Source organism: Mus musculus, chromosome 1 (genome assembly GCF_000001635.26).
Source record: "Mus musculus strain C57BL/6J chromosome 1, GRCm38.p6 C57BL/6J".
Lineage (NCBI taxonomy): Eukaryota > Metazoa > Chordata > Mammalia > Rodentia > Muridae > Mus > Mus musculus.
The window spans coordinates 166,148,898-166,176,285 of NC_000067.6; the positions used below are offsets into that span (position 1 = coordinate 166,148,898).

At 48.3% G+C, this 27,388-nt stretch overlaps 1 protein-coding gene across 3 annotated transcripts in view; it reads left to right on the forward strand.

Moving 5' to 3' along the window:
• Positions 1–17,613, forward strand: part of Gpa33 (glycoprotein A33 (transmembrane)) — a 36,290-nt gene extending 18,677 nt beyond the window's left edge. For 2 of the 3 annotated variants that reach the window (NM_021610.2, NM_001360925.1), the window contains 5 exons: positions 3,671–3,887; positions 8,616–8,771; positions 14,876–14,995; positions 15,683–15,818; positions 16,250–17,613. In NM_021610.2, the coding sequence (NP_067623.1) occupies positions 3,671–3,887; positions 8,616–8,771; positions 14,876–14,995; positions 15,683–15,818; positions 16,250–16,382 (762 nt within the window). In that variant the 3' untranslated portion in view covers positions 16,383–17,613. Of the gene's footprint in view, positions 1–3,670; positions 3,888–5,012; positions 5,240–8,615; positions 8,772–14,875; positions 14,996–15,682; positions 15,819–16,249 lie in introns of those variants that run through there. The other variant, NM_001360926.1, reaches the window with a different exon arrangement.
• Positions 17,614–27,388: the final 9,775 nt, after the last annotated feature.

Below are 27,388 nucleotides of genomic sequence, written 5' to 3' on the forward strand. Positions count from 1 at the left end.
TGTACAGCTTGTATCTTGCACATGGGTGTCTAACTGAAGGTACGTGGGCTCCAATAGCTATGCCATGTGCCCTAACCTAGACTATATCTGTTGAAAAACTGGAACACCTTGTTCTAACTGGAAAGGTGTTGGCGACAATTTCTTACCCCAATAAGCCCACATAAAAAAAAAACACAACCAGGTATTATAAGCTGTATGCCTAGATTGGGCAGATCTATCACTATACTAATTTATACTAATTTATTCCCCAGCTATGAAACCCCTTGGTACTTGTGGTTTCTCCAGGCCATGTGGTTCTGCTCCATTCCACCTCCTCCTCTTCCTTTCTCTCTCTCTCTCTCTCTCTCTCTCTCTCTCTCTCTCTCTCTCTCTCTCTCTCTCTCTCTCTCCTCTCTCCTTCCCTTCTCTGAGATCACCCATCCCACCTTTCCCTTCCACTGCCCAATCATCGGCTCTAGCCTTTGTTTGCCCAGTTAGAAAGGGTCAGTGAGATCACCTGAGTATGTGATCTCACCAGGGGCAGCCTTTCTTGCGGAAGCAGAATTAACATCATCAAAATACAAACATCCCCAGGGCAACCCACACTGGCCAGGCCCTGTGAGCTCAGGATTCTGACCTGGCACAGCGTCTCCACGTTCTCGTCTCTGCCCATCTCACCCATTTTCTCTCCTAACACTCTTGAAATCACCAGCATTTCCCCGCTAGCAACTACTTCCCCTTCTCAGAGCCCTTCTTGGCTTTTGGGGACCTTGTCTTGTCTTGTCTTGTCTTGTCTCTCTGACCTTCACTGGAACCTTTGAATAACTTGGGTACCTGGCATTTGCTTTGAGCCATGCCTAGCCCACATCTCTGTGAAAACATACATGTATGCCATTGGCTTCTAAACTTTCATCCCCAGACATATTACCAGCTGAAAGCCCCTCCTAGTTCTGTCCTCAAAAGGAAGAATTCAGCCAAGAGACACGTACAGTTAAAACAGAAGTTGATTTACCCAAATAAAGCGTGAACCCCAAAGAGAGACTGGAGTGGGCTGACCTGAAAGGAGAGGGAGTGGCTACCCACTTGGTTCTGTGTATAGAAATACAGCAGTTTTGTGAATATTTATGAGTTGGGCCACCTAGTCACTGGGACACTGTGGCCCCCTTTTCCTCTTAAACCACAGTGAACTAGATTTTGCTTTTAGGATAATTCGTCTTATGATCCTCTTGAAAAACCCACAAAGTGGGGGAGGGGTCAAGGCCACCATGCAAATGATATGGTAATGAAGCTGGGGGTTTTGAAGGAGCCACCCCTTTTATAGGTGTGCGTGGATGATAATGAGAAAGTGCGCTGGTGCCTTCATCTCTGATACAGCAGGGAGAGCTAACTGCATCTCCCAGTGTGTTTAACCACAAAGGGCAATCTAACCACGGGAGACACAGCTACCATGACATCGTATGGTTTCCTTGTTATCTCTTGCCTAACTCCTTACCTGTCTAGTTACAGTGACATTCAGCTGTCCCATATGGCCATGGGTGTTCCGCTTCAGGCGTCCTGCACATAAACAGAACACAAACTTTTTGTCTAAAGCACTCTCCTCGTGTCTTAACTCTGTTGGGAAGGATACCGGCAAACATTCGTGCCTAAGCCCTAAATCTGGGACTAGCTGCTCTCTAACTCTGCATCTTGGTCCCACAATTTCATGTGTCCCCCGTTTTCTTGCCCCTCCAACTCATTTTTGTCTCTGTGTGTTGCCACAACCCGATTTGACAATAATCATGGTTTTTCACTCTTTTTCTTTTTCTAAGTTAAAGACTTCATTTAATTATTTATCAGGGTGAGTATGTAGAAGTAAGATGGCAGCTTTCCCTCTTTCCTGGGACTTGAACTCAGATTGTCAGGTTTGGTGGCAAGTGTCTTTACCCACTGAGCCATCTCTCCAGCCCCTCCTGGTTACCTCTTAACTTGTCCCTTTTCATCTGTGCTCTGGAAAAAGAGCTAACCCCCAAAATACAGAATTCTGGAGTCAGGGATGCTGCTGGACAGTAGAGTTCTTGCCTCGCATGTGGAAGGACCGAGCGAGGTTCGCTCCACAGTCTCAAGCATCAGCAAAAGGCAAAGTACGTTATTGCTTTGGAGGTGAACTGTGAACTACTTAGTGTTGCAGAGTGTCTCAGATGTGACTCGGTAGAATCTGCAGCGTTCAGGCTCTGAGCCAGAGTTGCCAAGATCATCTCAGCCCTGCTAGTCACTTAAACATGTCAACTTGGAGAACATACTTAATCTGCCTCGTGGTATCCCTGTTTCCTCCCGTGTAAAATGGTGGGTGTGATCATAAGGTCTACTGCATACGAGTGTGTGGGTTAGATGCGATAACAAGTATCCAGTCCTTGGAACAGTGCGCAGCATAATGACATACATATCGTAAATAGTAGTTATGGCCTTTATTGTCCAAGCTCGGCTCTCGCCAATCTGTCACTACTCACACTGTGCCCCTTGGGGTTGTCACTGCCGATTTCTGCTGTTTGTTTTTTTTTCCTTTGCCTCCAATGTCTAACATATCACACACGCTGCTCCAGCCTTCTAGCTTTTTATGCGATTAATGCACAGCTGCCTTTCGAGATTCAAAGCAGCTATCAGCCTTCGTAGGAATCGTCCCCCAAGTGGCCAGTCTATGTTATAATCATGAGATACCCTGGTTGCTTGGTTTCAAACTCACTTTTGAGGGAAGAACTCACGGGTTGTATGCCCTGGACATGGTGGACCGACATAATGGCTAGTCACGGTAGAAACAACGCCAGGCAGACCCCAACTGCTCTGCCTGTATTATCAGCTTTAGCTCTCAGCACAATCTTAGGAGATGTATTATCATCAACATCTCCATTTTGTAGTGAGAAAAGAGAGTCTCAGAGCGGCCAAGGCCATTCAGCTAGCAGCAGGGTGAGGATTTGACTGAGGCAGCCTGGTCTGTGCCTGTGGTCTAAGCTGTTAATGTGCTGCCTCGTCAACACCAACGAATAAATAAATAAACAACTTCCAAGGGCAATAGTCAGAACCAAGTGAGCTGGAACTCAGTGGTTAACTAGTGTGGTACCTGGCTTATGGTGGTGCACTGTGGGTGTTGGATGAAGGAAGGGATGGGTGAGAATAAACCATGGGCTGAGAGGGAACCAAGGAGAGAGAGGCTGGTCACAAATGTGAGTGCTGGGATCCGAGCCAGCCTCATTTACACACCGGTATTCCAGGGTGTGTGCTTCTGTGCACACTGGTCTCCCAGGGTGTGTGCCTCGGTGCTGTTTTGTGCTTTTCCTTTGAGTCAGTGTGTCATGCCTCCCAGATTGGCTTAGAACTTGCTACATAGCCAAGGACGACTTTGAACTTTTCCCTCCCTTCACCTCTGGAATGCTGGGATGATCGGCACGCGCCGCAACACCAAGTTTACACGGCACTGGGATCAAATCCAGGCCTTTACGTGTGGTAGGCAAGTACTACCAGCTAAACTACAACCCCAGTCCCTAAAGCTCAAAAGCAAATCTTTAAAAGTCTAAAGTTATCTAGCTAGATAACAAGAGGAATCTACCAGCAGGTACTGCCCTTCTGTTTGACATGTTGTTGGTTTGCTCTGGGGGACGAAGATTGAGTCAGGGCAGGTCTACACCAGGTCCTGACAGACATTTCCTCTTTCTCTCAGGAAAGAGTGGTCACCTGGAATTTTGTGACAAAGAAATACATCTATGGGAACCGTTATGAGAATCGAGTGAGAGTATCTAACGATGCTGAGTTGTCAAATGCCTCTATCACCATCGACCAGCTGACCATGGACGACAATGGCACCTACGAGTGCTCCGTGTCACTGATGTCGGACCAGGATGTCAACGCCAAGTCTCGAGTCCGCCTCTTGGTCCTTGGTGAGTGTCTCTGTCTTTTCCTGTGGGAGGAGGGTGGGCAGAGAGGCGCTGTCAGCAGCAGAGCCATGGTTCTGTCTCTCCCTCTGTCTCTCAAATGCTCTCCGGGGGTTCTCGGTGGCTAGCAGGGTGTTTCTGAGGGCAGAGGTGTGGCTTTGGAGTCACCCCTTGCTCCCGTTGCTCGTTGCCCTCCATACCAACTCTTCTTTCCCCTTCCAAACTCATTACTGAAAAGAAGTGAAGGGGATCCCCCAAGCAATACACGGGTTCTCATCTTGTGTGGCACTCACAGGGCCAATCGTGACCCCCATAGGTGACTCTTTCCCTGCTCTCAACTCTGTTCCACACCAGTTTTTCCACCCTTCCTCTAACAAAGGCACAGTCGCCAACCAATGGGAAGTATGTCCCAGGATAGCATCCTTTTCACAGGAGAATTTGTTGGAATTTATAGTTTTGGAGAGGCGAGGAAACTCATCTGCTTTAATTTCTGAGTAGGTGAGGCCCACAGGAAGTAATTGCCTCAAACCAGTTACTGGGATTGCTTTAATGAGAATCTAGTCTATGTGCAGTGTGAGCAAGGCCCCACTTCTGGGAGGTAGCATCTCTGTGCATCAAAACAGAGGATCCTTTTTCCTCTTTTTCCTTTACACTACTTGGCAGAAGCTCTTTTAAATTGTATGTGGTAGTTGTTGGACTCATAGAAAGCCTTATAGCGTGTCAGACTACACTGCGGTTATCAACTAATGCTGCCTAAAGAATAGGCAAGACCTCTTCCACCCCGCCACCATGTGGCAACCAGTGGTAATGCAGGCAGGCGTCTTAGACTTCGCCCGGCGTTCTCCCAACGCACACCACACACTCAGACACTTTGCTCTTTCCTGTGAAGACGTGAGATATTATAAAGCACTTAGCAAGTTGCTTCTTGACAGCGCACCGTGAACACCTCAGGTTTCAACGCTTTTTTTTAGCTCTTGTTTGAACAAGCAATACTACAATATACCCCTTTATCTCACTTTGTGTAGAGGTATGAATAAAAATCATAAGTTATATATACATATGAGGATTATATATACACAGACTTGTATAACATTTGGGTTCTTTAAATACCTGGCCTGCCTTTTTTGACAGAGGATTTCAAACAAATGGCAAGAATCGGTGTAAATCTGAAACCTGATTCTGCTGGTCCTCCAACCAAACTCCGGCCCGTACATCAAGGACCACCTACTTTTAAAGACAATCAGATTAACCCGAAGAGTTAAGGCTACACGTTTAATATGAGAGTATGGAATTCGTTGAAACTAACCTCTTGCTTTAAAAAAAATTACATGTTAATAAACCCAGCAATATTCTTTGTGAAAAGTTTTCTTTCTCGGTGTCTATATAACTAGATAATTTTTACAAGAGAATGACTTTAATTATACGGGGCGGCTCATTCTGGGGAGGCTAGCAGGAAACTCCGACCTTAGCCCCGGGGAGCTAGCCTTGTCTAGCTCACCTGCAGGAAGCCCCTAAGTCAGAAGACTCAGCAGCCTGTGCGGCAGGTGTTAAATCCTTGTCCTGGCCTCTGGCGCCCCCTGACGTCTTCAAAGGGAACAGACGGCATCTGAGAGGCTTTGAAGCCTAACACATCCCCTCCCACCCTCCATGGCCTCTCCCTCAGTAATTACTCAGGTAACCTTCTGTTTGTAAAACAGGCCACGTGAGAACAAGACCCTCTCCCTTGTGAGTTTCTGCTCCCTCGCCAGTCCTCTTGGCTCCCGCCCGCGGGCTCTTTAAACTAGATCTAACTCGAGATCCCGGCTGTTTGTGATTGGGGCGCTGAAGATCTGGAGAGAGAGGGCCCGGGTGTGCCTGGCACAGGGCCCGCAGGAAGTTTAGAGCCTGTGGTCAAGGGCCTGGAGCGAAAGATCTCGACTCAGTCCTCTTGAAAGCATATCTCTCTTGCTGGCCATCACCCTGGCGGGCAGTTTCTGGAGTTCCTGTTCAGACCACACCCAAGGAGTGGATGAAGCAGGTGCTAGTTTTCCAAACAGGCGCCTTTGCCTTTTACGCCTCAGCAGTTGGTCTCTGGCACTTTCCTTCCCACTTCTGTCTGTATCCGACAACTCCACCCCGCCCCGACCAACCAACCAACCAACCAACCAACCAACCAACCAACCAACCAAAAACTAGCTTGGGGGGTGGGTGGTGTCCCTCTGCTATTCCACCACTTAGTCTAATGAGTGTATGGGAGTTTGCCGCTGCGCCTCCTGCTAAAGGCATGCCTGAGAGTGAGGTTGGCTAGGTAAGGGCCCTGCAAGGTTCTGGTGTGCGGCCCAGGAGGGAGAGAGAACCACAGCAGGAAGGAATGCTCAGAGGGTAGGTTCGCCTCCCCTTCACCGCCAGTCTCAGGTCTGCTAACTCCCGGGCGGGCGGGCAGGATGCTGCAGGAGCCTAAGTAGCCAACCTCTGGCAGGTGTTCTGCTCACCTGCTCCTGCAGGCTGGCCTTTGATCCTCAGGAGCTAGGGTTTTGTTTGGCGATTCGGGAGTGCCTCTAATGTGTCCCCGTGGTTGGTGGTTACCATCCGCCCCATACCTGGCTGGCCCAGCTGTGTCAGCAGATGCAAGGCACTCTTAATAATAGCCTGCTTATTTCCAAGAAGAAATTATGCAGCTGCTGGAGTGGAAGAGAGGAGTCGGGGACAATTCCTCTGACAACTTCCAGGTGGGTTAAGACTGGCATTAACCCTCAAGATGGGTGACCATGTGCCTGAACTGGGCATGCAAGCCATCCAAAATGGCATGTGACAAAGGTAGAAGGGTCGGAGGACCTCAGAGACAACTTCCTCCACCAAGTGCTCTCCCTTCCTCGCCCCTAACGATGCTTCCTGGAGTCTCATGGATTCTTCCTGCTTCTTGCCTCTGAGCCTTTGCACATGTTGTTCCTCTGTTCGGCATGCTTGTCTCTGCTCTAATTCCTGTCACCTCCTTCACCATGGTGACCTTCAGGCCACAGCCCAGAATTATGCATTGGGTCATGGTTCTCTGGCCCAGAAGTCCCATCTCCTGCTCTGCCATTGTTTCGTTGTCTTCTGTACCCCCACTAGATTCCTTGACTGACTCAGAGTGCCACCATAGTACCCAGAACTGTTAGGCAGAACCTAATAACGTCTACAGAGCCACCCACTCCACCCAACGTGACATTGACAAGGTTGAGGAAAAGTCACAGGCTTGGAGTCTCAAGAAGCTAGTGCGGATGCTTTGCAGTGGCTGCTGGGATTTATAAACCCCTGCCTTTGGTATTCCTTGGTCACCTCTGCCCACTCCCATGTCTTCAGTCACATTCTTCACCCAGTGGGGAAGCTCTGCACTACCTGGGGTCCCGTTGATTGCATTTTTAATAAAATAAATAATAAAAGAAAATTAACTATAAATTATAAATAAATATTGTAAACAAATATATTATAAATAAATTATAAATTACAAATAAATTAATAAAATAAATAAAAATAAAATGCAAAGTAGGGGAGAGGGCAATGGTGGATCCACAGAGAACAGTCCCAAGAAGCAGAGGGATACAGAGATCGTCTAGCCTAGGGTGAGGAACCCAGGCTGGCGTCAGCCCACAACCTGCCTGCCCTATGGTTCCAAGGCATTATTAAAACCAGAAGGGAGGGAGGAGCTGTCCAGGGGGAGTGACTCGGATGGGGGTGGGGTGGGGGAGAAACCATGATCAATATACATTGCATACATGTATGAAGATTTCAAAGAATAAAAATATATTCTACATGCCTCCAAAAGAAAAAAAACAGCATTGGAAATAATATACCTATAAATCCCATATGGCCTCCTACAGGGGCTTGCTGTCCCCTGACTTTACAGATCAGGAACACGGGGACCCTGGCTGAGTTAGGAGCAGAAAGAGCTCACCTGGGACAATAGAGCAAACACTGGGTCTGGAGTCAGGAAACCTTGGTTCTAGTCCCACATCTCCCAGAGCCCAAGAACAAGTGTCCCTTCTGTCTGTGTGCTCCAGTGGCCCCCATCTGTATAACAGCTACGTTGATCATGTTCAAACACCCAAGAGTTCATAGAACACAAGAAGCCACTATCAACCAGCCCGTGGTGACTCTTTCCCTGGGGAGATTCAAACAAACTCTTTAGGACACAAAAGACAAACCGAAGTGTTTCTATGGAAGCTCAGCCTGGAGAACTCCCAGTGTTTATATGCAAAGCTTAGGCGAGCCCACCACAAGCCACGGTGCTTGAATCTCATCTCAGTGTGGACAAATTTCCATCGCTGTATAGATGGACAACTCCCACTTCAAATGCATCCCACACTCCGTGTACTTCAGCATCTTCTGAGACAAGACCAGGAACAGTTAGAACATGATTACTTACAAATGGCCAATTGGTATATGACAGAGTGGCTGGCATCTCAGGTGAGAGACTTCAATACCCTCCCCAGCAGCAGCCAGTGAGACCAGCCTTGAAAGTCTCTGATAGGTCCTCACAGGTTTTCTGATGAAGTTGCTACTGTTAGGCTGGGAGGAGCTGCTGTGTAGCACAGCCTGTGGGGCCGCCTCTTAGAGAGGGTGCTATGACAGCAGGTATTTGGGGATGAATTAGCTTTATAATATTAAATCTCTCTCTCTCTCTCTCTCTTCCTCCATAGATTGAGAGATATCGGGATGGGTAGTATCTGTCTCCAGGCGACTCAGGTCTCTCTTTGTGGTCCCTTTCTTTCACAGTTCCACCCTCCAAGCCAGACTGCAGCATCCAAGGGGAGATGGTGATCGGGAACAACATCCAGCTGACATGCCACTCTGCAGAGGGCTCTCCGAGCCCACAATACAGCTGGAAGAGTTACAACGCCCAGAACCAGCAGCGGCCCCTCACCCAGCCAGGTGAGGGGGCAGCAGGAAGGCCGTGTATCCCACATAACGGGGCACTTGACTGCGTGGGGTTGCTAGAGAGACAAAGGCTGACCAACCAGTCCTACTAACACAGCCCCGCCCTTGAGCTACCTCGGACCGTCCCTCCGAGTATTGGTTTTCCATACAAAAGCCTGTACACCCCACTTCACAGCTGTCAAGGACAGCAGTGGTTCCCAGAAGCGTAGAGCAGGCGATGGTAGAGGTCACGTGACTTCTGTTCTTCCCACCCTCCATCCTCTGGAGGAAGTGAATCCCGCTAAGCATTCTGTGCAAAACACCGGGGCTTGTTCTTTTAAGCTTTATTATAGCCTAAAACCCACTTTCGAGGTGGGGAATTTCCTAGCCCCACTTCCCATCCACACCAGTGCGTCCCAGACACCACCATGAACACAACATGGGCTGTTAGGGGCCCCGTCCTCAGGCAGGCTACGGCCGATTTAGCTGTGGTTGCCAAGAGACCCATTTTGTACTGGTCACCTAATAGTTGACCTTTGATCAGGAAATAAACAAGATACAGAAGGAGGTTAGGGGAGAAAGAAGAGGAGAGAGGGGCAGCGCTGGGACCATGTAAACACTCAGCTGCCATTATGGCTGCTGGAGTGGAAATCGCCTAGGCTCTCAGTGTGCGCACCAGCTGCTGCGGCTGCACCAGTGAACCGAGGTGTGTCCATCAGTTTTACCTTTGAGGTCGTTCAGTGCTGCGTGTGTAGAAATGGGATAAGGAGGTGAGAGCAAAGCCTGTGGGTGAGGCTGATCTGGGTGAGGGAGGAGCATCGGGTTCCCTGGGGAAGCCCCGCGAAACATCCAGTGCCCTGGGAAGCCCCACGGATGAACACCCCACACCCATGGGCTTCCATCAAAGCCGAGTGGATTATCACGTTGCCTCTCAGTCATCTGGAGGCCAAACAATAACTTCTTTGAAAAACCCAAAAAGTTAGTAGAATTCACTCGACTTAAAGTAAAAGGGACGATGTACTAGATATGGATTCCCACAAGCGTCCAGTTTTGCTGGTATGTTTCTGGTTTACCAGTTTTATTTTTAAAAGGTTTCTTTATTTATATTATGCATGTGAGTACACAGTTGTTCTCTTCAAAGACACCAGAAGAGGGCATCGGATCCCATTACGGATGGTCGTGAGCCACCATGTGGTTGCTGGGAACTGAACTCATCTCTGGCAGAGCAGTCATTGAGTGCTCTTAACCACGGAGCCATCCCTCCAGCCCGGATGGCCAAGTTAAAACACGTTTCTAAAACTGCCTTTGTGAGGTGTGTATGTATGTGGGAGAACTGCCCAGTGAGAGGCCAGAGGACAACTAGTTGGGAGCCTCCTCTCTCCACCACGTGAGCCCCAGGGCTTGAACTCACTTATCAGGCTTGGCACCAAGTGCCTTCACCCACAGGGTCATCTCACCAGCTCCCGGCCTGCCAGTGTTTGAATGTCTGAGATTTCTGTTGAGCTCACCTGGCAGCTGTGCTTAAAACCTGTGGTGTTCTGTCTACCCGCTGTTGCCTGCTCCCGATCTAAGAACACAGTGATTTCGTGACTTTCCTCTTGCAAAGTTTGCACCGTGGGGGCCAGGGCTGAAGGTCACGTGGTCATGAGCTTCGGTGGGGGGTGGGGGGCTGACACAGTGATGTGATGCAGACTGTGTGAGGGATCCTGGAGGCTTTCTTCACAAGAGGGATGTTGGAGTTGCAGCAAGACCAGGTGCTGAAGAGTAGCCACGGGCTTTAATCCTAGCTGTGCTCCTTGCCAGCAAGTAAGGCAAGATACTTAGCCTGTCTCTGCCTTGGTCTGTACATCTGTAGAATGGGCACAACACCAGTGTTCATCTCATGCTGTTACGGGAAAGGGTGAACCAAAGTATGTAAAACACGGAGATTAGTGCCTGGCCAGCAGACCCATCAGAACGGGAAAACAGCATGAGAGTCATGATGTCCGTGTGGCTGAGGGGTAGGGTACATGTCCATGATGGCCAATGTTGTTCATGGGAAGGACAATGGGGGAAGATGGAGAGGGGCCTGTGTACCAGCCTAGGAGGTTGGACTTTTCCCTGTAAGCACTGGGCTCCTCACAGTTTAAGAGCACAGTCCTCCAAGGTGGGGGAGCTGTGGCAGCTGCAGCTCTCAATGCCCCTGGCCACTGGAAAAGGGGGGGGGCAGGGAGAGAGGGAGGGGAGAGGGAGAGAGAGGGAGAGAGGGAGAGGGAGAAAGGGAGAGGGAGACACACACAGAGAGACAGAGAGACAGACAGACACACACAGAGGGATAAAGAGAGGGGGAGAGGAGAGACACAGAGAGAGACACACAGACAGACAACACAGAAAGAAACAGACAGACAGACAGACAGACACACACAGAGCCAGAGAGAGACAGAGAGACAGAGAGAGAGAGGAGGGAGGGGGCAGGCATAGAGGGAGGAATTCTGGTGCACAACTCACTTTCTACTTTTTATTCAGTCCAATATTCCACTCCAAGGGATGGTGCAGTCTACAGCTGGGCTGGGGGGATGGGGGATGGGGCATGGGGGAGGGTCTTCCCACCTTAATTAACCTAATCTAGACTGCCCCACCCAACCACTCCCAAGGTGGATTTGATCTGGAATTCCACTAGGCGTGCCCAGAGGCTTCTCCTGTAGGTGATTTCGATTCAGACTGACAGTATTAACTCTGGAAGCGATGCGGTTTTGTGTCTGGATGTTGTAATGAGGTAGGGGTGCTGTTCTCAGACTCTTGCTCCCAGAGTTCCCTGCAGAGCCGGGGAGTCCTATTTTAACTTTGTAGCTGTAAGTCACTTACAAGCTCCCTGGTCCTTCAAAAACCACAATAAAGGCTGAGATGGTGCTAATGTTACCTTCCTTGAAGTAAGAGGCAGTTTCCCATAGGCGACCTGTGAAAATGCCGGTGAGCTCAGGAGTGGACCGAACAGGAATACTTCAGGGGTCCGCCCCAGAGCCTGGGGTGAGACGTGGCAGCCAGAGCTTACTGACCGGCGTTGGTGGGAGGGGACAGAAAGAGCGGATCCTGTTCATTCAACATCAATATCTTGGGGTTATCAGGGCTTCTTAGCGCTTCGGCGGGACAGATGACAGCCATATGCATACCCTTTCCTGACCACAAGATGGCGCCACAACAACGGGAAACCGGGTTTCAGACAGTCGTGGGCTCTTCCAGAAGGAAAGGAGGCTGAGATTTCTCAGGTCAATCAAAGTCCATCAGTGACGTGGGATGAGCCCACTTTTATCCCAGATAAGTTTCTAGAACATATCGTTTGCTTTAGAGACTAGGGGAAGGATGGTGCAGCAAGAACCCTCATGATCCCACCCCTAAAGGAGGCCTAGGAGCTGCCCTGGGGTGCTGTGGACACTTGACTCTCAGTACACTCTCAGGTGGGGGCTCTGATGCCAGCGCTAGGCGTCCTAAACACACCTGTACCTGGAGACAGAGAGCATTCTGTAAAGTGTGTTCCTTTAAAATATTCTTAAGATTAACCAAATCCGGTTGGGTTAGAAAATGGGACTCTGAATCCCCATCATGGTTTCCACTGGCATTATCAAAACACCCGTAGGCCACGCCCCCAAAGTAGGCCACGCCCCTGAAGCTTCATCACCATAGTGATTTACATCCTTGCTTTGCCTGTGGTCCCCTTTCCATTATCATATACGAATACCACCTGAAAATGGTATACCATGAAACACTCAGGTGTGGGGTACTAGAATCCAAGGCTGCCACATTTTACAAAAAAATGTGCTTTGAGTTTTAGGGAAAGAATGTGAAGAAAGTAGCATAATTATGATAAGAAGAGAAGAAAATAAAATCAATGTAGTGTGACTAAGGTGATTTTATTTTATTTTCTCTTCTTTTAGAGGCTCCTTCTGGCCCTCAGACAAGAGTAAACCCCTTCACCATGAGTTCAGATACAACCCCACTTTGAACCGTAACTGCTCATGAAGTTACCACTGTTTCATGTGTGTCTTCCTTCATAGATTGGAAATGGGAGGAAGACAGGCGCTCTCCTCGTTTTGTTTGTAGCTGTGATTGGAATGGAGATGGTTTTAGTTTGAAGGGAGTTGGTGTGATAGCTTTATGTCATACATAAATTTTTTATCATAGGCATACATTGCTTTTATAGTGCAAAGGTATTTTGCTTTTTAAACATTTATTTACTTATTATTAGTGTGTGTGTGCATGTGTGCACCCGCGTGCACAGATACCAACATAAAACTCAGAGGACTCTCCTGTGAAACTGGAGTTGGGAACACGTGGTCCACCTTCCATACAAGAATGTTGGAAGGATGCAACACCATTGAGGATACTGAGAGACCAACAACCCCAGAGTGTGGAGGCAGGAGCTCGTGTGGACTGTTCCCTGGTTTGGCACATGGGGAAGGAGCCGGACATAAGGCTGGTGTGACTGCAGGTCCAGACTGCAGTTTTGTCACTGTATTAAAAGCCCAGAACGCAGACCTTAGGGGGGTGGTTCAATCAGCAAACTGCTTGGCATGAAATTGTGAGGACCTTGGTTTGATCAGGAGCAACCCACACCTGCCCGTAATTGCAGCACCGGGCGTGGGCGATGGGCAGAGACAGGAGGACCCCAGGGCTCACCGTGCATCCTCTGCACAGCAGAATCAGTGAGTTCCAGAGTCATCGAGAGACTCCACCTCAAAAAGCAAGAGAGAAAAGAGACCGAAACACCTGAAGCTAACTTCTGGTCTCCACATGTGTACACATATGTGCATGTACACACACACACACACACACACACACACACACATACACACACACTGAACTGCCTATTGAAGATTAAAGATAGCTTCTGAAATTTCTAAAGACTGCAACAGGTCCCTCTTGATAACTTGGAGCGTGTCCTTGTGACAGATTGTGAAACCTGGTGGCACAAGGTTCTGATGAGGCTGGCGCTGTAGTTAGGGGATGTGGGTTTCTTCTCTTGAAATAGCAGTGATGATGGAGCATCTCTGAGAACAGGACATACACATGGGCTGTCATGGGTTCAGCCACTGCTGAAGGACTGGATGGAGGAAGAGTTTAAACTGACACGTCCCTCAACTCACAAACATTCTCCCATAGCGTATCCATACCATACACCACACACATCACATATGTACATTTCCTGTTCTGTATATAGGACAAGTTTCAGCCCAGGACCACCAAGACCAAATTTTCAGCACAAAGGAGATTTATCTGCCCCAGAGGGACAAAGGGCAGGGATAAGGGGCCAGAACAGGAGATAGAGGAAGAGGGAGAAGGGGAAGGAGGAGGGAGGGAGGGAGAGGAGAAAGTGGTATTTGTCCTGCAAGGGAACAATGACTGTCTCTGGATAGAAAGGAGACAGATGTGGCCAATAGGCAAATGGCTGTTTATAAAGGTAAATGGGGAACCTGTGTTAGGATGCAGTGCTTAATTTTAACTGGCAGTGAACCCAAAAGGGCTTTTGATTGCTGGACTTTAGTACTTTGAGAGCTGGCCCTTGGAAATAAGCCTTAGGAGGAGGTAGCAGCCAAAGAAAAGGATAGACCCTGTGGCTAGCTTTGGGAAGAACTGGGGAGAAGGGCAAGGCCTGCCAGAGTCATGTTCGCCATGCTTGAGCTGACAAGAGTCCCTGTGTGTGTGTGTGTGTGTGTGTGTGTGTGTGTGCGCGCGCGCGTGCGTGTTTCCCAAGTACTTACTGCAATCAGGCATTCTACTGGACACTTATATTTATTATTGATATCTCATCTTAGACTCACAAGTTCCTTGTCATACAGGTACCATCATTTCTAGTTATAGATGAAGAAATAGATTCCATAGGACAAGTTATTTGCAAAACACATCAAATAAGTAGGCAAAGCCAGAGTTGGCTCCCAGGGGTTTTGCTGTGTTTGAAGCTCCTCACTGTTGTCCCATCTGCCATGTTGATCTCCCAGCATCCTTAGAGGTGATTTTCCTTCCATCACCGATGGACCGGCTCAGAGAGGCTCAGAGTTTGCAGCTCCCAGGGCCCAGGCCTCCCAGCCCTGGGCTGTGCACACTCCACCAAATGCTGTCTTTTCACCATGCTGTTCTGCGTTCAGTCTCAGGCGAGCCATTGTTGCTGAAGAACATCTCCACGGAGACAGCGGGTTACTACATCTGCACCTCCAGCAATGACGTGGGGATAGAGTCCTGCAACATCACCGTGGCACCCAGACCTCGTAAGAGCAGGGTGGGGAGGGGAGGGCTACAAGGTCCAGAGATGGCTGTTTGAGGATACTGGAGGTGAATGAGTGGCCGCTGTGACCCTGGAAAGATGACTTCTGGCCCCGTTTCTCTCACCCTGAGAAGCCCAGATCCTCTGGTTCTTTGGAAATAGAGCCTGGGACATATTTCTGGAGACCTCTTCAGCCATGCCTGCCTTGTGGCCACTCAGAGAGTGTGACAGGAGTTTCTTGAACCAGTTGTCTTGGTTTAAACCCTATTCTCTTTTGGTGGGGAGAGAGAGACCATAGCATTAGCCAGAAGCAGGCGAAGCTAACACGCGGTGTGTTTGGAGAGCCCAGGGAGCCCCGAGGCAGGATGCTCTGGTCTGTCTCTCCTTGTCTGCGCTTCTAACCTAAAGAATGTCCTCAGATCTGCCTGATCACAATGCTCCAGTGCTTGACTGTTGTAGTGTGTTACCAGGAGCTTCCAGCCATGGCTCCCTGGTCAGGCAGAAGAACTGAAGTTGCCCAGAGGCTGGGATGGGATTAGCCTGCTGCGCCTTGTACCAGAACAATGGTTCCCCACCTCCTGCCTGACTTTCTATTCTATACCCGTGATTGACTTGGAGGGGGGGAAGGGTAGAGCTGGGGAGAGGAGTAGAGTTGGGCATCGGAAAGTACGGCTGTTCCATCCTCTTACAGCCTCCATGAACATTGCGCTGTATGCGGGCATTGCGGGGAGTGTCTTTGTGGCCCTCATCATCATCGGTGTCATTGTCTACTGCTGCTGCTGCCGGGAAAAGGATGACAAAGATCAAGACAGGGAGGATGCGCGGCCGTAAGTGTGCTGGGATGGTTGATCCCTTGGAGGAGGGCAGATAGAGATGTATAGCCCAGCCCCTCGGGCATGCGCATTAGCACCTTGGGAGACACCAACGAGTTTCAATCTTTCCCAGTTGCAGTTGAGGAATGAATGACGCATCCAAGTCAAGGGTGGACTGAGGTCCTGCCTTTGTCCTCTGGGCCTGTGGTTTGCAGCCTCTCTTCTCATGGCCAGCCGAGGATCAGACAGAGACTGGAACACACGCACACTCTTTCCACCTCGATCTCCTCAGCTCACGAGTTGGGAGATCTCACTGTGGGCTGGGTAACCAGCTTGCAGCAGAGTCCCTTGGCAGTTTACGAGTGGAGATGGGAGTAGGAACAGTTCACCCCCCTGCCCCCTCACGAGGGAGGGCTAACTTTCTTTGTTTCTTTATTGCCCTATAGGAACCGAGCAGCTTACCAAGTGCCTAAAAAGGAGCAGAAAGAAATTTCCAGAGGGCGGGAAGACGAAGATGACCACAGACATGAGGATCGGTGGAGCTCGGGGCGTAGCACTCCAGACCAGCCTTTCCAATGAAGGAGCCTTCTGCCCAGCGGGGAGAGGGGGGAGGTCTAGGGCCCAGGCTCCTGCTCTGGCCACCCTTCTCCCCAGCCCCATAGTCCTGCTCCTCCCCCCAGGCATTGGTGGAGCACTTCTTTCTGTGTATCTGCCTCAGGGGCGCATCACTGGCCTGGCTACTGACGTCCTACCTGATGACCACTGAAAGGACCCTTCCTCATTGCTAAATCTGACTCAGGGTCTGGCCTTCTCCCTAGACCAGACAGCATCCTCTGCCTCTCTTACGGCTGGCAGGGCCTCCTAGAATCTCGGCACGATGCAGGGCTGCTTCTGTTCCAAGCTCGCCATACAGGCAAGCGCCAGCTTCAGCACCAGTTTCAGAAGGTGGGAGTCTGCCCTGCCTCACCATGCCCGACACTCAGAGGAGAACCAGTGATGGGCCTGCACGCAATATTTTGTTGAATGAAGGGAAGAAATCAACGATAAGGTGTAGTTTCTGTGATTTACCCAGCTTAATTGCGCCCCCCCCCCCCCCATGCTGAGGGGCCACGGTGGCCTCCAGCGTCCCCCTCTGCTCCATCTCCCACCATGGCGTTTCTGTTCCTGGACACACACCTTCTTAGGACTTCTCCAAACACAGTTCCATCTCTGCCTGTCAAGGGCCTGCCTGTCCTTAGAACTCACTAGTCTTGGATCCCCAAATCTTTCTTAATCCTGTGACTGCTAACACACCAGGAGGCAATGAAGTCACTTTGTCCCACACCTAGACCTGGGCTGCATGCAAGGCCATCAGAGCTACACTTCCTGCTGTGTTAGAGTAGGTGCCCTGGAGCAAGGTCTGGATCTTGGAGCCTGGCAGCCTCAACTGGGGACTTGCTCTCATGGACAGTGCTTTGCCTCCTGGGTGTGACTTGGGACACCTGGTGACTCCACCCAAGCCCCGTGTTAGTCTGGCTAGGTGGGCAGACTGATTTACAATGAACACAGACAAAAGCTTACTTCCCTCGCACCTGCCAGCTGCCCTGCCTGCCGCAGCCTCCCCTTTCCATTACTATCCAGGACTCAGGCCAGATGGGCTGCTCCAAATGTGTTTTACTACTGGATAAACCTTTCTGGATCACCAGAAAAGCAACTGTATCAATCCCTTCCCTCCTCTGATTTTATGTACACATATATTTTATATACTTGGCTAAATTCTTTGTTTCAATCAAAATGTTTCTTTATCAATAAAGTTACTGGTGGAAATTCACTTTTCTTTGTTCACCCATCTTGTCTTTCCTTCCTGCCGAGTACACCTGTGCCTGGCGGGTCGGTGAGGCAAGGTGACCAGCTAGAGAATCTTGGGGTTCTATTACTTGTGGCCAAGGTAAGGGTAGGCAGTGACTCTCAAAGTTGTTGGGGACAGGACAGAGGTCAGCCTGATGGTGGAGGTATATTCCGAGAGCCTACAGTGTCAGAAGACCTGGCAGGCGTGGTAGTCATCCATGTGCTTCCAAGATGGTGACAGACACTCCCTTGCCTGTGATACCTACCCTACAGTGCCCCTTCTGAGGAGATGGGCAGATCATCCTGTTACAGAGAACCATGGCACCTTTCTCCCAAAGCAGCTTGGATCCGTGGTCGGTGCCCAGCTTGAACACAGACTCGTGAGACATTTTTAAGGTCATCTCCTTCATGTCCATTCCTGTGAAGCTCTGTGTTTCTCCTGCCTCAGCATTTGCCATATGGTGCCACCATGACCCGGGTGTACACATTCCCCTCTGCCTCTGCCTCCGAGAGGCATGAGCGTCGGAACTGGCTCACGGGCATTTGGTAAGGGTTAGTTGCGTAGATAATGCTTACTGTCACAGTGTCTTGCTCAAGGGCTAGCGCCTAGCTCCCTGGCTACTTAGAGATGCCACTATCCCACATGGTTCACGGCTCCACAGGCATGTCTGGAGGCCACTCCATCCTTGTTGGCTCCCATCTTAGCTTGGGTTTAGGGAAGAGCACAGGAGAAAACAGGCTCAACTTCAGCAGGGAATGTTGTGAGCACCTGGTACTGAAGAGCTAGTATCTAGGGCAGGAAGCAGACACAGGAACAGGTGCATGAGACAGAAGCACTGGGGCAAGGTGTGTGTGTGTGTGTGTGTGTGTGTGTGTGTGTGTGTGTGTGTGTGACACAAGCCTGGGGATGATTCAAATGGGTGATATTTGGTTGCATTTTGACAAAACAGAGCAGGTGCTGATGCTCACTTGTCCTCTAGCGCAGGGCTCTATTATTTGGGTGTCAGCTCTCATTATCAGTTGGCAACACTACAGATTCCTGCTGAATTTATCACAGTCTAGAGGCTGGGGCAGTTAGATTGCTGTAGGTTTCCATACAGCTTCAGCTAGCCCAGCATGGATGCTCGGAGCCTCTGGGCGGGTGCTCAGACAGGCCCCTGAAAGATGAGATGCAGCTTGTAAATTAGCTACTCATCAGGGCTTCTAATGAAGTTGCTTTTGTGTCACAGTGTATTGGGTCTCAAAGGCAGAGGCATGTACCAACGGCCAGTAGTAAGGCTGTACATACTGTGGACCAGCTACGGGTCTAACCATTTCCCACATCTCTCCTACAGTCCTCACGGGACCAGTCTTAGTCAGTGTTCTATTGCTGGGAAGAGGCAGCCATGACCGAGGCAATTCTTATAAAGGAAAACATTTAATTGGAGCTGGATTACAGTTTCAGAGGCTTAATCCATTATCATCATGGCAGGGAACATGGTAGCATGCAGGCAGACATGATGCTGGAGAGGTGGCTGAGAATTCTACATCAAGATCCGCAGGCAGCAGGAAGAGAGAGACACTGGGCCTGGCTTGTGCTTTTTAGACCTCAAAGTCCACCCCCAGTGACACACTTCTTACAATATGGTCACACCTACTTCCTCAAGGCCACACCCACTAACCTGTCTAAAGTAAAGGCACTCCCTAATGGCTAAGCATTCACATCTATGAGCCTACGGGGGCTGGTTCTATCAAAGTCACCAGATGCTTTTAGTATTCCCGTTTTACAGAGTGGAAGTTGAAGCATGGAAAGTCAAGCCCTTAAAACACAGGATGTCAAGTTGCTATTTCCAGCTATAAAGTCTTTTTGTCGCGGTGACTAGGGACTATGTTGCTATCGAGTACGGAATCAGAATAAAAGAAGATGGCTGCCTTTCAGTAACCCTCATCATCTATAACAGTACTTACAAGCAGGCATTATATCGCCAGTGAAGAGTCTAGAAGCTTCTGGGGTCTTGGTTCTATCCCTGTATGTTGTTTTTATTTATTTATTTATTTATTTATTTATTTATTTATTTATTATTTATTTATTTATTATATGTCAGTACACTGTAGCTGTCTTAGATACTCCAGAAGAGGCATCCAATCTTGTTATGGATGGTTGTGAGCCACCATGTGGTTGCTGGGATTTGAACTCAGGACCTTTGGAAGAGCAGCCGGTGCTCTTAACCCCTGAGCCATCTCACCAGCCCCCCTGTATGTTGTTTTAAGGCTCTGGTCATCTTCACAAGGTGATCTTGCTGGGTCCTGTGGGCGGGGCCTCTTTGACCATGCCCCTATATTTGCATACTGGTGTTTTTTTTTTTTGTTTTTTTTTTTTTTTCTTTTCTGGTCTCAGTCAGGTACATTTCCAGAGGCACCTAGCTGGTATCTCTGATGACCCTTGTTTGCTGCGCAGCCTCAGTTAACCACGTTCGCTTCCTTCTCCCTTTCTTCCTATTTACACACTTTTTTTTCAGACTGGAGAAAAACTTCTTCCGAGGTCAGCTTGACCTGGGAGCTGCGACTTATGGCTAGCTTTCTGCTGTGATCTGGGATGGGTTGGTTTTCACACTCATCTCAAGTGGGCACGTTTACCCCTGATTGCCAGGCTGTTGAGTGGATTCTTGATTCAACGAGGATAAACGAAACTGCTCCAGAGATGGACGTAAAAATCGTCATGACTGAAAAATCAGCTGACAATGCTTTCTTACACGTGCAAGTTCCCCATCGCCAGTTTATCTTTTTGTTATTTATTTATTCATTTGGGTGGGTGTATTGTGGAGGTTAGAGGACAAGTTTCAGGGGTTGGTTCTCTCCTTCCATCCATCCTGGGGATCCCGCTGAGGCAGCCTCTGAGGCCCCCGTCTGTCTAGTGGGTGTATATCCCGCCCTCAGGGTGCTGTTTGCCACTAGTCAGCAGAGGAGACGGAACACACAATAAACGTCCAGTGGTTTGTCTTTCTTTCTTTCTTTCTTCCTTCCTTCCTTTCTTTCTTTCTTTCTTTCTTTCTTTCTTTCTTTCTTTCTTTCTTTCTTTCTTTCTCTCTCTCTCTCTCTCTCTCTCTCTCTCTCTCTCTCTCTCTCTTTCTTTCTTTCTTTCTTTCTTTCTTTCTTTCTTTCTTTTTCGAGACAGGGTTTCTCTGTATAGCCCTGGCAGCCCTGTAACTCATTTTGTAGACCAGGCTGGCCTCGAACTCAGAAATCCACCTGCCTCTGCCTCCTGAATGCTGGAATTAAAGGCATGCGCCACTACGTGGGGCTCAGTGGTTTCTTTCAACTTTGGTCCTGAGGTGACCACAGAGACTCTGCTTAGGCCACAGATGAGTCACCATGTAACAACCATGTCAGTGGGTGGCAAGATGTCAGTCAGTGTGACCTTGACATGGGGAGAAGATGAATTGGCTGTTGGTCTCGGCCACCATCGCCTCCTTCCAGTCTCTGAGAATTCTCCATTTTCCGGAGGAGGCTGGGATGTCATTAGAGGCGACAAAGCCAGGAGGATGAGCCTGAGACTCAGATCTGATGATGAACACCTTGTCCTTGTCACCTGGTCACATCTTCTCCTGGTCCTGTGCACATGCAGAGGGTGGGAGCAGAGGAGGCTGAGTTAGGGCTGCTTGCTTTGCATTTATATATATGCTACATAATGAGACCCTGTTCCGAAAGTAATCGACTTGTGTGATGAGCTGAGGTCTTTGTCAGGCACACTTCATCTTCTTACACCCTTTGAAGGGACAGGGTGACTCATTCAGCTTTGCAAAAAAGCCAAAGCTTATTCATTAACATTTTCACTTGCCACAGTGTAAGTCCCCTCAAACATGGGTCTCAGAAATGTTCAGATCCTATTTTGAGGGGATAAGTGTCATGTGTTGCCTTTCAAGATGCAGGAGGTCAGGGGAGGGATTCCTCAGCTAGCCACGCCTACAGCAGTGTGTCTAGGGACCAGAGAGGCTGGGGCAGGGAAAACCGACAGATATGCACAGCGTGCGGGGAAGTGGCACAGTTCTGCAGGACATCTGTCCTGCACCTTTTAAATCTCTAACTTAAAACAAGGTCCAGGTACAGTAGGAAGACCTGAATGGTGTGAACTCAGTTGTTGACACACTGTTCACTTTAGTATGATGCAACAGGAAGGGACGCCATCACCCCCTCATTACAGCATCATCCTCAGAACCCATCAAGGTCCACAAGATTCCCAGGAATGCTGGGGATATCAGCTGTGTTCACTTGGTCAAGGGTGTGTGCAGGATTTCTCTGCTCACTTCCCATCGCTAACACTTGGAGACTTTGGAAGCATCTCAGAGAGTAGGTAAACCTTGTCTCCTCCAACCTTATTGACGTATTTATGAAGTCTCTGCAGAATTCTGCGCGTCTGTTTCATTCCGCAGGTTCTGACCTATCGCTGACCTCCCCCTCTTGATATCTGAATCACTTGCGGGTTGGCTAGGAAGCACCTTGGCCACTGCCATGTCCCTACCATTCTATGTGTACCAAGTGCCTTCTCACCGTAAGCTTGCTTTGTACCATTTCTGTCCCAGCTCTGACGTCAGCTGTTTCTCCATGGACCATCTGCCCGGCTTAGGGTAACACTTTTCAGAATGTGAGGTGTGCTCAATGTTGCTAAGGAGTAACTGCTCTCAGCCTTCCTCAGGAGCAGACAGACTTAGTGAGTGAAAGACGCGCCTCTTGAACTTGCAACTACGTTCTTGTGTTGAAGATAAACACTCACTCCAATGTCTCTGTTTGGCCTCCAACAAGCCAAGGGTTCAGCTGAGTGTCTTTTGGCTGTGAGAGGCTCTAGAACCCCATTCTCTTTTATCTATTTACCAATTTGAGCAGTTTCTCTGTGTTGTACTTTCCCATTTATGGTCTTTCCCTCTTTGCTACATGTGACAGGGCTCTGCCTTCCCTACTGAAGAGCCTGGCTTGTGAAGACAGTCACTTCCACTTCTTCTTCTTCTTTTTTTTTAACTGAAATATATATTTTTATATAAAACATATCATAAGATTTACCTAACGTACAAGAGGCACACAGAACACCAGAACACTGGACCAGAAAAGACATTCACTTTAGCAGATAATCAAAACACTAATGTACATAACAAAGAATGAATATTAAAAGCTGCAAAGGAAAAAGAGAAGTTGCAGATAAAGACAGAGCCATTCAAATGACACCCGGCTTCGCAATGGAGACCCTGAACAAGAGAAGGACCTGGCAGACGTTTTTATAAGCGCCAAGGGACCGTAGATGCCAGTCCACAGTACTATTCCACTCTACGAGATAGGACCCATCCATACTTGAGACTGCTGAAGAGGCCAAGAACCTGAGACTAGCTAGGTTATAAGACTAGAGGTCCCACTTCCACTTCTAGAAGCGCGTGGCTTCTGCTTCCCTAAGCCCTTACCCTGCTCATGTCGGCTTCAGGACGTAGTGTGAAAGGTTCAAACATAAGCTGAAGGTACTTTTGTCTACACACACACACACACACACACACACACACACACACACACAGAGAGTTGTGTCAATACCACTTACTGAAAGGTTTCTTTCTCCCACTGACCTACCTTGGTATCTTGGGGGATGCGGGTGGGGTGGTGGAAATCAACTGAGGATCTAGGTGTGAGTCTATTTCTGGACTCTCTGGTCTTCTCCCTTGAGATGTTTATCTGTCTTGATGCCAGTATTGTCCTCGATACTATGGTGCAGAGTATGCCTTGGTTGTGATAAAGCACTTAAAATCTCCTGAGTGCTTTTTAAGGAATGTTTCTGACCAGTCTAGATTCTTTGATTTTTTTGTATCATAGGAGAGTTAGTTTTTATATCTATGAAATAAGCTCTTGGAATGTTAGTTGCAATGTCAAGCTGAGAAGGATCATCAGGAAGGCTGACTCCTTCTAGCTATGAAGGAGCGTGCTTCTCTGCTGTTCAGATCTTTTGAACTCCTCACAGAGACACTAGGCAGTTCTCAGTGCAGAGATTTTGCAGGTATTTTGTTCCATTTGAAAATGCTTGCTGTTTTTGATACTATGATAATCGGAATGGGTTTTTACATCCCATTTACTTTGCTTAATTTATTTTGCATCTCTATTCTTAGATACATACATTTAAAATAATTATAGCTTCCTGTTTAATTGGCCCTTTTGTCAGTAGGAAGAAGTGTTCTTAATTAGCTATGTTAATACTCTATCTTGAAGTTTATATTAACTAATAAATGTTAAACATAAACTAATATGTTTATAGATTATAAGCCATTTGCTATCATTGTTTTTTGACATTAATAACATATATTAAGATGTTGTAAACATATAAGATATATCCTTATGATGAAGTGGGAACTATGATTAATACAAAAAATTACATTTTTAAAAATGTATGTATATGTGTCTATGTGTGTTCACCTGTGTGCACAGGGGTCTGCAGAGGCCAGAAGGAGTTGTGAGCCTCCCCAAGTGAGTGCTGGGATTTGAACTCAGGTCCTCTGTGTGAGCAGAAAGCACCCTTAATCACTTAGCCATCGCTCCAGCCCAAGAAATCATTTCATGCTCCTTGTTGTCGGATACATCTGCTTTTGTAATTTTACATTCAATGTGTTTGTGTCACTGTGTTTAAACTAGATTTCCCCTTTCTATTCTACAGTGACAGTCTCTTGATTCAGAGCCAAGGTCCCACTATGGGGCCCACACTGGCCTTGAGGTCAGGATCTGCCTACTTCTGCCTCTAGGGTGCTGTTATTAGAGACATGCACCATAGAGCCCGGATTCAATCTTTTCCTTTTTATTTTATTTATTTACTTTTTTTTTTTTTTTTTGAGACAGGGTTTCTTTGTATCCCTGGTTGTCCTGGAACTTGCTTTGGACACAGGCTGACCTTGAATGTACAGAGATCCACCTGCCTCTGAGAAAAAGAGGAGTGTGCCACACCCCACCCAGCTAGAGAGCTTATGTACATGTATTAAAATTGGTAGTATCACTTGTATTCTTTTGTTTTTTTCTTGATTCTCTTTTATTCCTTTCCTTTGTGATAATGGAATATTTGAAAACATTTAGTGTGGGTTAAAGGGTAGTCCTGTGTCTGGTCCACCACAGGGCTAGGGCTGCTTGTGGAGGCAGGATGTGAGATGTGGGAGTTTTGACTGCGCTTACCCACACTGGCACCCGGTTGAGCATGGTCGGGCTATGAAAACCGTTGGGACCCCACTCTGGCGGGGGAACACAGTCTGAGGCCCCCAGGGACTGCCAGAGCCGGCCCTGGGATGTCTGATTCTCATTCTCTTAGGCAACCAGATGTGGCTGGGAGCCTCAGAAGAGCTGAGAATGGAGTGGGGGCCTGGGCTGAAGGGGAAGGAGGAGGAGAGTGCTCTGGCTGGGTCCGCAGGGAGGAGCGTTCTTAGCTTGTTCAGCAGGTGGCTTGGCTTGGTGGAGGACATGGCTGGGAGCACTGAGAGAGAGACTAGACGGGGCTCTTTAGCTGAAGCCTGTTCCATTGCTCCCCACTGCAGATCCCAGTGAAAAGAGGCAGTCCATGGTTTTAAAGCATTTATTGTCATGGTGGAGAGTTGTAATGAGTGAAACCGTACTCCACTCTCTCAGGGTGGGCCTGGGGTTAAATACCTTTTGCAGAGAGGAGTGTCTGGGAAGGGAAGTTTATTGGCTAAGCCCTTCAGACCTTTAGGTACCTCATTAAAATGGAGATCTGACTTGAGGCTATGTGACCTGTGGTCATGTTTTCTACCTCTGGAGGGGGTTGGGGTGTTGCCCTTACATGACATGACTGATGGCCACAGACCTATGGAGAGCTGCAGCCTCTTGTCATGGTCCTGGTGTCCAGGAGCATGGCAAAACGCCTGTAGTCCCTTGCAGGGAACCCTGCTGGGTTACGTGCAGGGTCATTGGGGTTCCAAACCAACTCAAACAGAAATCAGGCTGCCTTTCACAGACCCACAATTTAGACTCCTTTGCTGGGTTAGAGATAATGCATGTGTGTGTGTGTATGTGTGTGTATATGTGTGTTTGTATGTGCATGCAATGTGAGTATGTACGTGCAGACATGTGCATGTATGTATGTGTGTGTTTATGTATGCAGGCATGCATGTATGTATGTGCATGTGTGTATATGCATGCATACGCGTATGTATGTATGTATGTATGTATGTATATATGTATATGTGTGTTAGAATGTTCTCAGCATATAATTAGTTATGCCCAATTTTGTTTTCCTATGAAGGAAGCAGAACATGTTAAAGCCATAAAGACTCCGTGAGAGGCTTGCAAATACTTCAGGAGAAGCCTGTGCGGGTTTTTGTGTGGGAAGCCACATGTGCCGTTGCTGAGTGGCACTGACTACTGCTGGCCACCACACATAAGATTGGACAAACAACCAATGTGTACATATGCAGTAAAGTTTTTTGCAAAGACACTGCCTGGCCCAGGCATGATAATGAGGTTCTGTAAGGTACTGGGAGTATAACCAATCAGATGTGAGACATGCAAATGAGGTATGATAATGAGGTTCTGTAAGGTACTGAGAGAGAGTAGCCAATCAGATGAGGAACATGCAAATGAGGCTTAGTGCATAACCAATCCGGGTGTGAGACACGCCCCTCCTAGGCCTATAAAAGCAGCACTAGTTCTGGGCTCGAAGTCTTTTCGCCTCTACAATCAAGCTCTCCCAATAAACGTGTGCAAAAGGATCCTGTTGCAGCGTCGTTCTTCCTGGCCAGTCGAGCGTGTGCAAGAAGTGGTGCCGGAAACCCGGGACAAGAAACATCTTCAGGCACGAGCGAAGACCCCCTGCTACAGGGAGGATTCAGAACTGCATCACGGGGAAGGAGCAGTTAATAAAGGTTCCCGCAAAACAGACTGCTGAGAAGGATCCAGCGTGGATTCAGAACTCTTCAGCTGGGGAACAGTGGTAATGAAGTGTTCCTGCAAAACAGACTGCTGAGAAGGATCCGGAGTGGATTCAGAACTCTTCAGCTGAGGAACGGCGGTACCGGTAAGTAGAAAGAAATTAATGTGAGAGGCATGCTCTCCTACGAAATAGATCTGATAATTGTTGCTGGGGTTGCTATCTTTCTTGCCTTGATTTTATATCATGGCTTTAATTGTCAACTCCCAAAATGTAAAGATACAAAAAATAGTATAAAAAATAGTAAAAAGCAGAAAATTAAGTCAATTTACCCTCCTCTCGAGGACTCTGAGTCGTTAGAATTGTCTAGCTCAGAGGATTCCGAATTATCAACAGGAGAGGAGGAAGATTTGAAGGAGGCTGCTGCGGAGTATGAGGCAGAAAGATCTGGTCCAATAGGGAGGAGTTTCAGTGCTCCCCCACCTACTCCGCCTTATGCAGATAAGAAAGCAATTGGCAATGGTCACTCTTTTTGCACTCCTAAAGGGTTGCAAAAAATATGTCAGGCTTTTCCTGTTTTTCAGGATCATGCTCAACAGCGATATTATGAGCCAATATCGCATAAACAAGTAAAAGAGCTAGCAGAGTCAGTAAGGACCTATGGAGTTAATGCCTCATTTACTCAGTCCCAAATTGATAGATTGGCTCACAATGCCATGACTCCTTTTGACTGGATGAGTGTGGTAAAGGCATGTCTTACGATGGGACAGTATCTAGATTGGAAGTCTATATGGCATGATCTGTGTTTGAGTCAGGCCCGTACTAATGCTACTGTAGGGCAACAAGCATGGAGCTTTGAAATGCTTACAGGTCAGGGTATATGGACAAA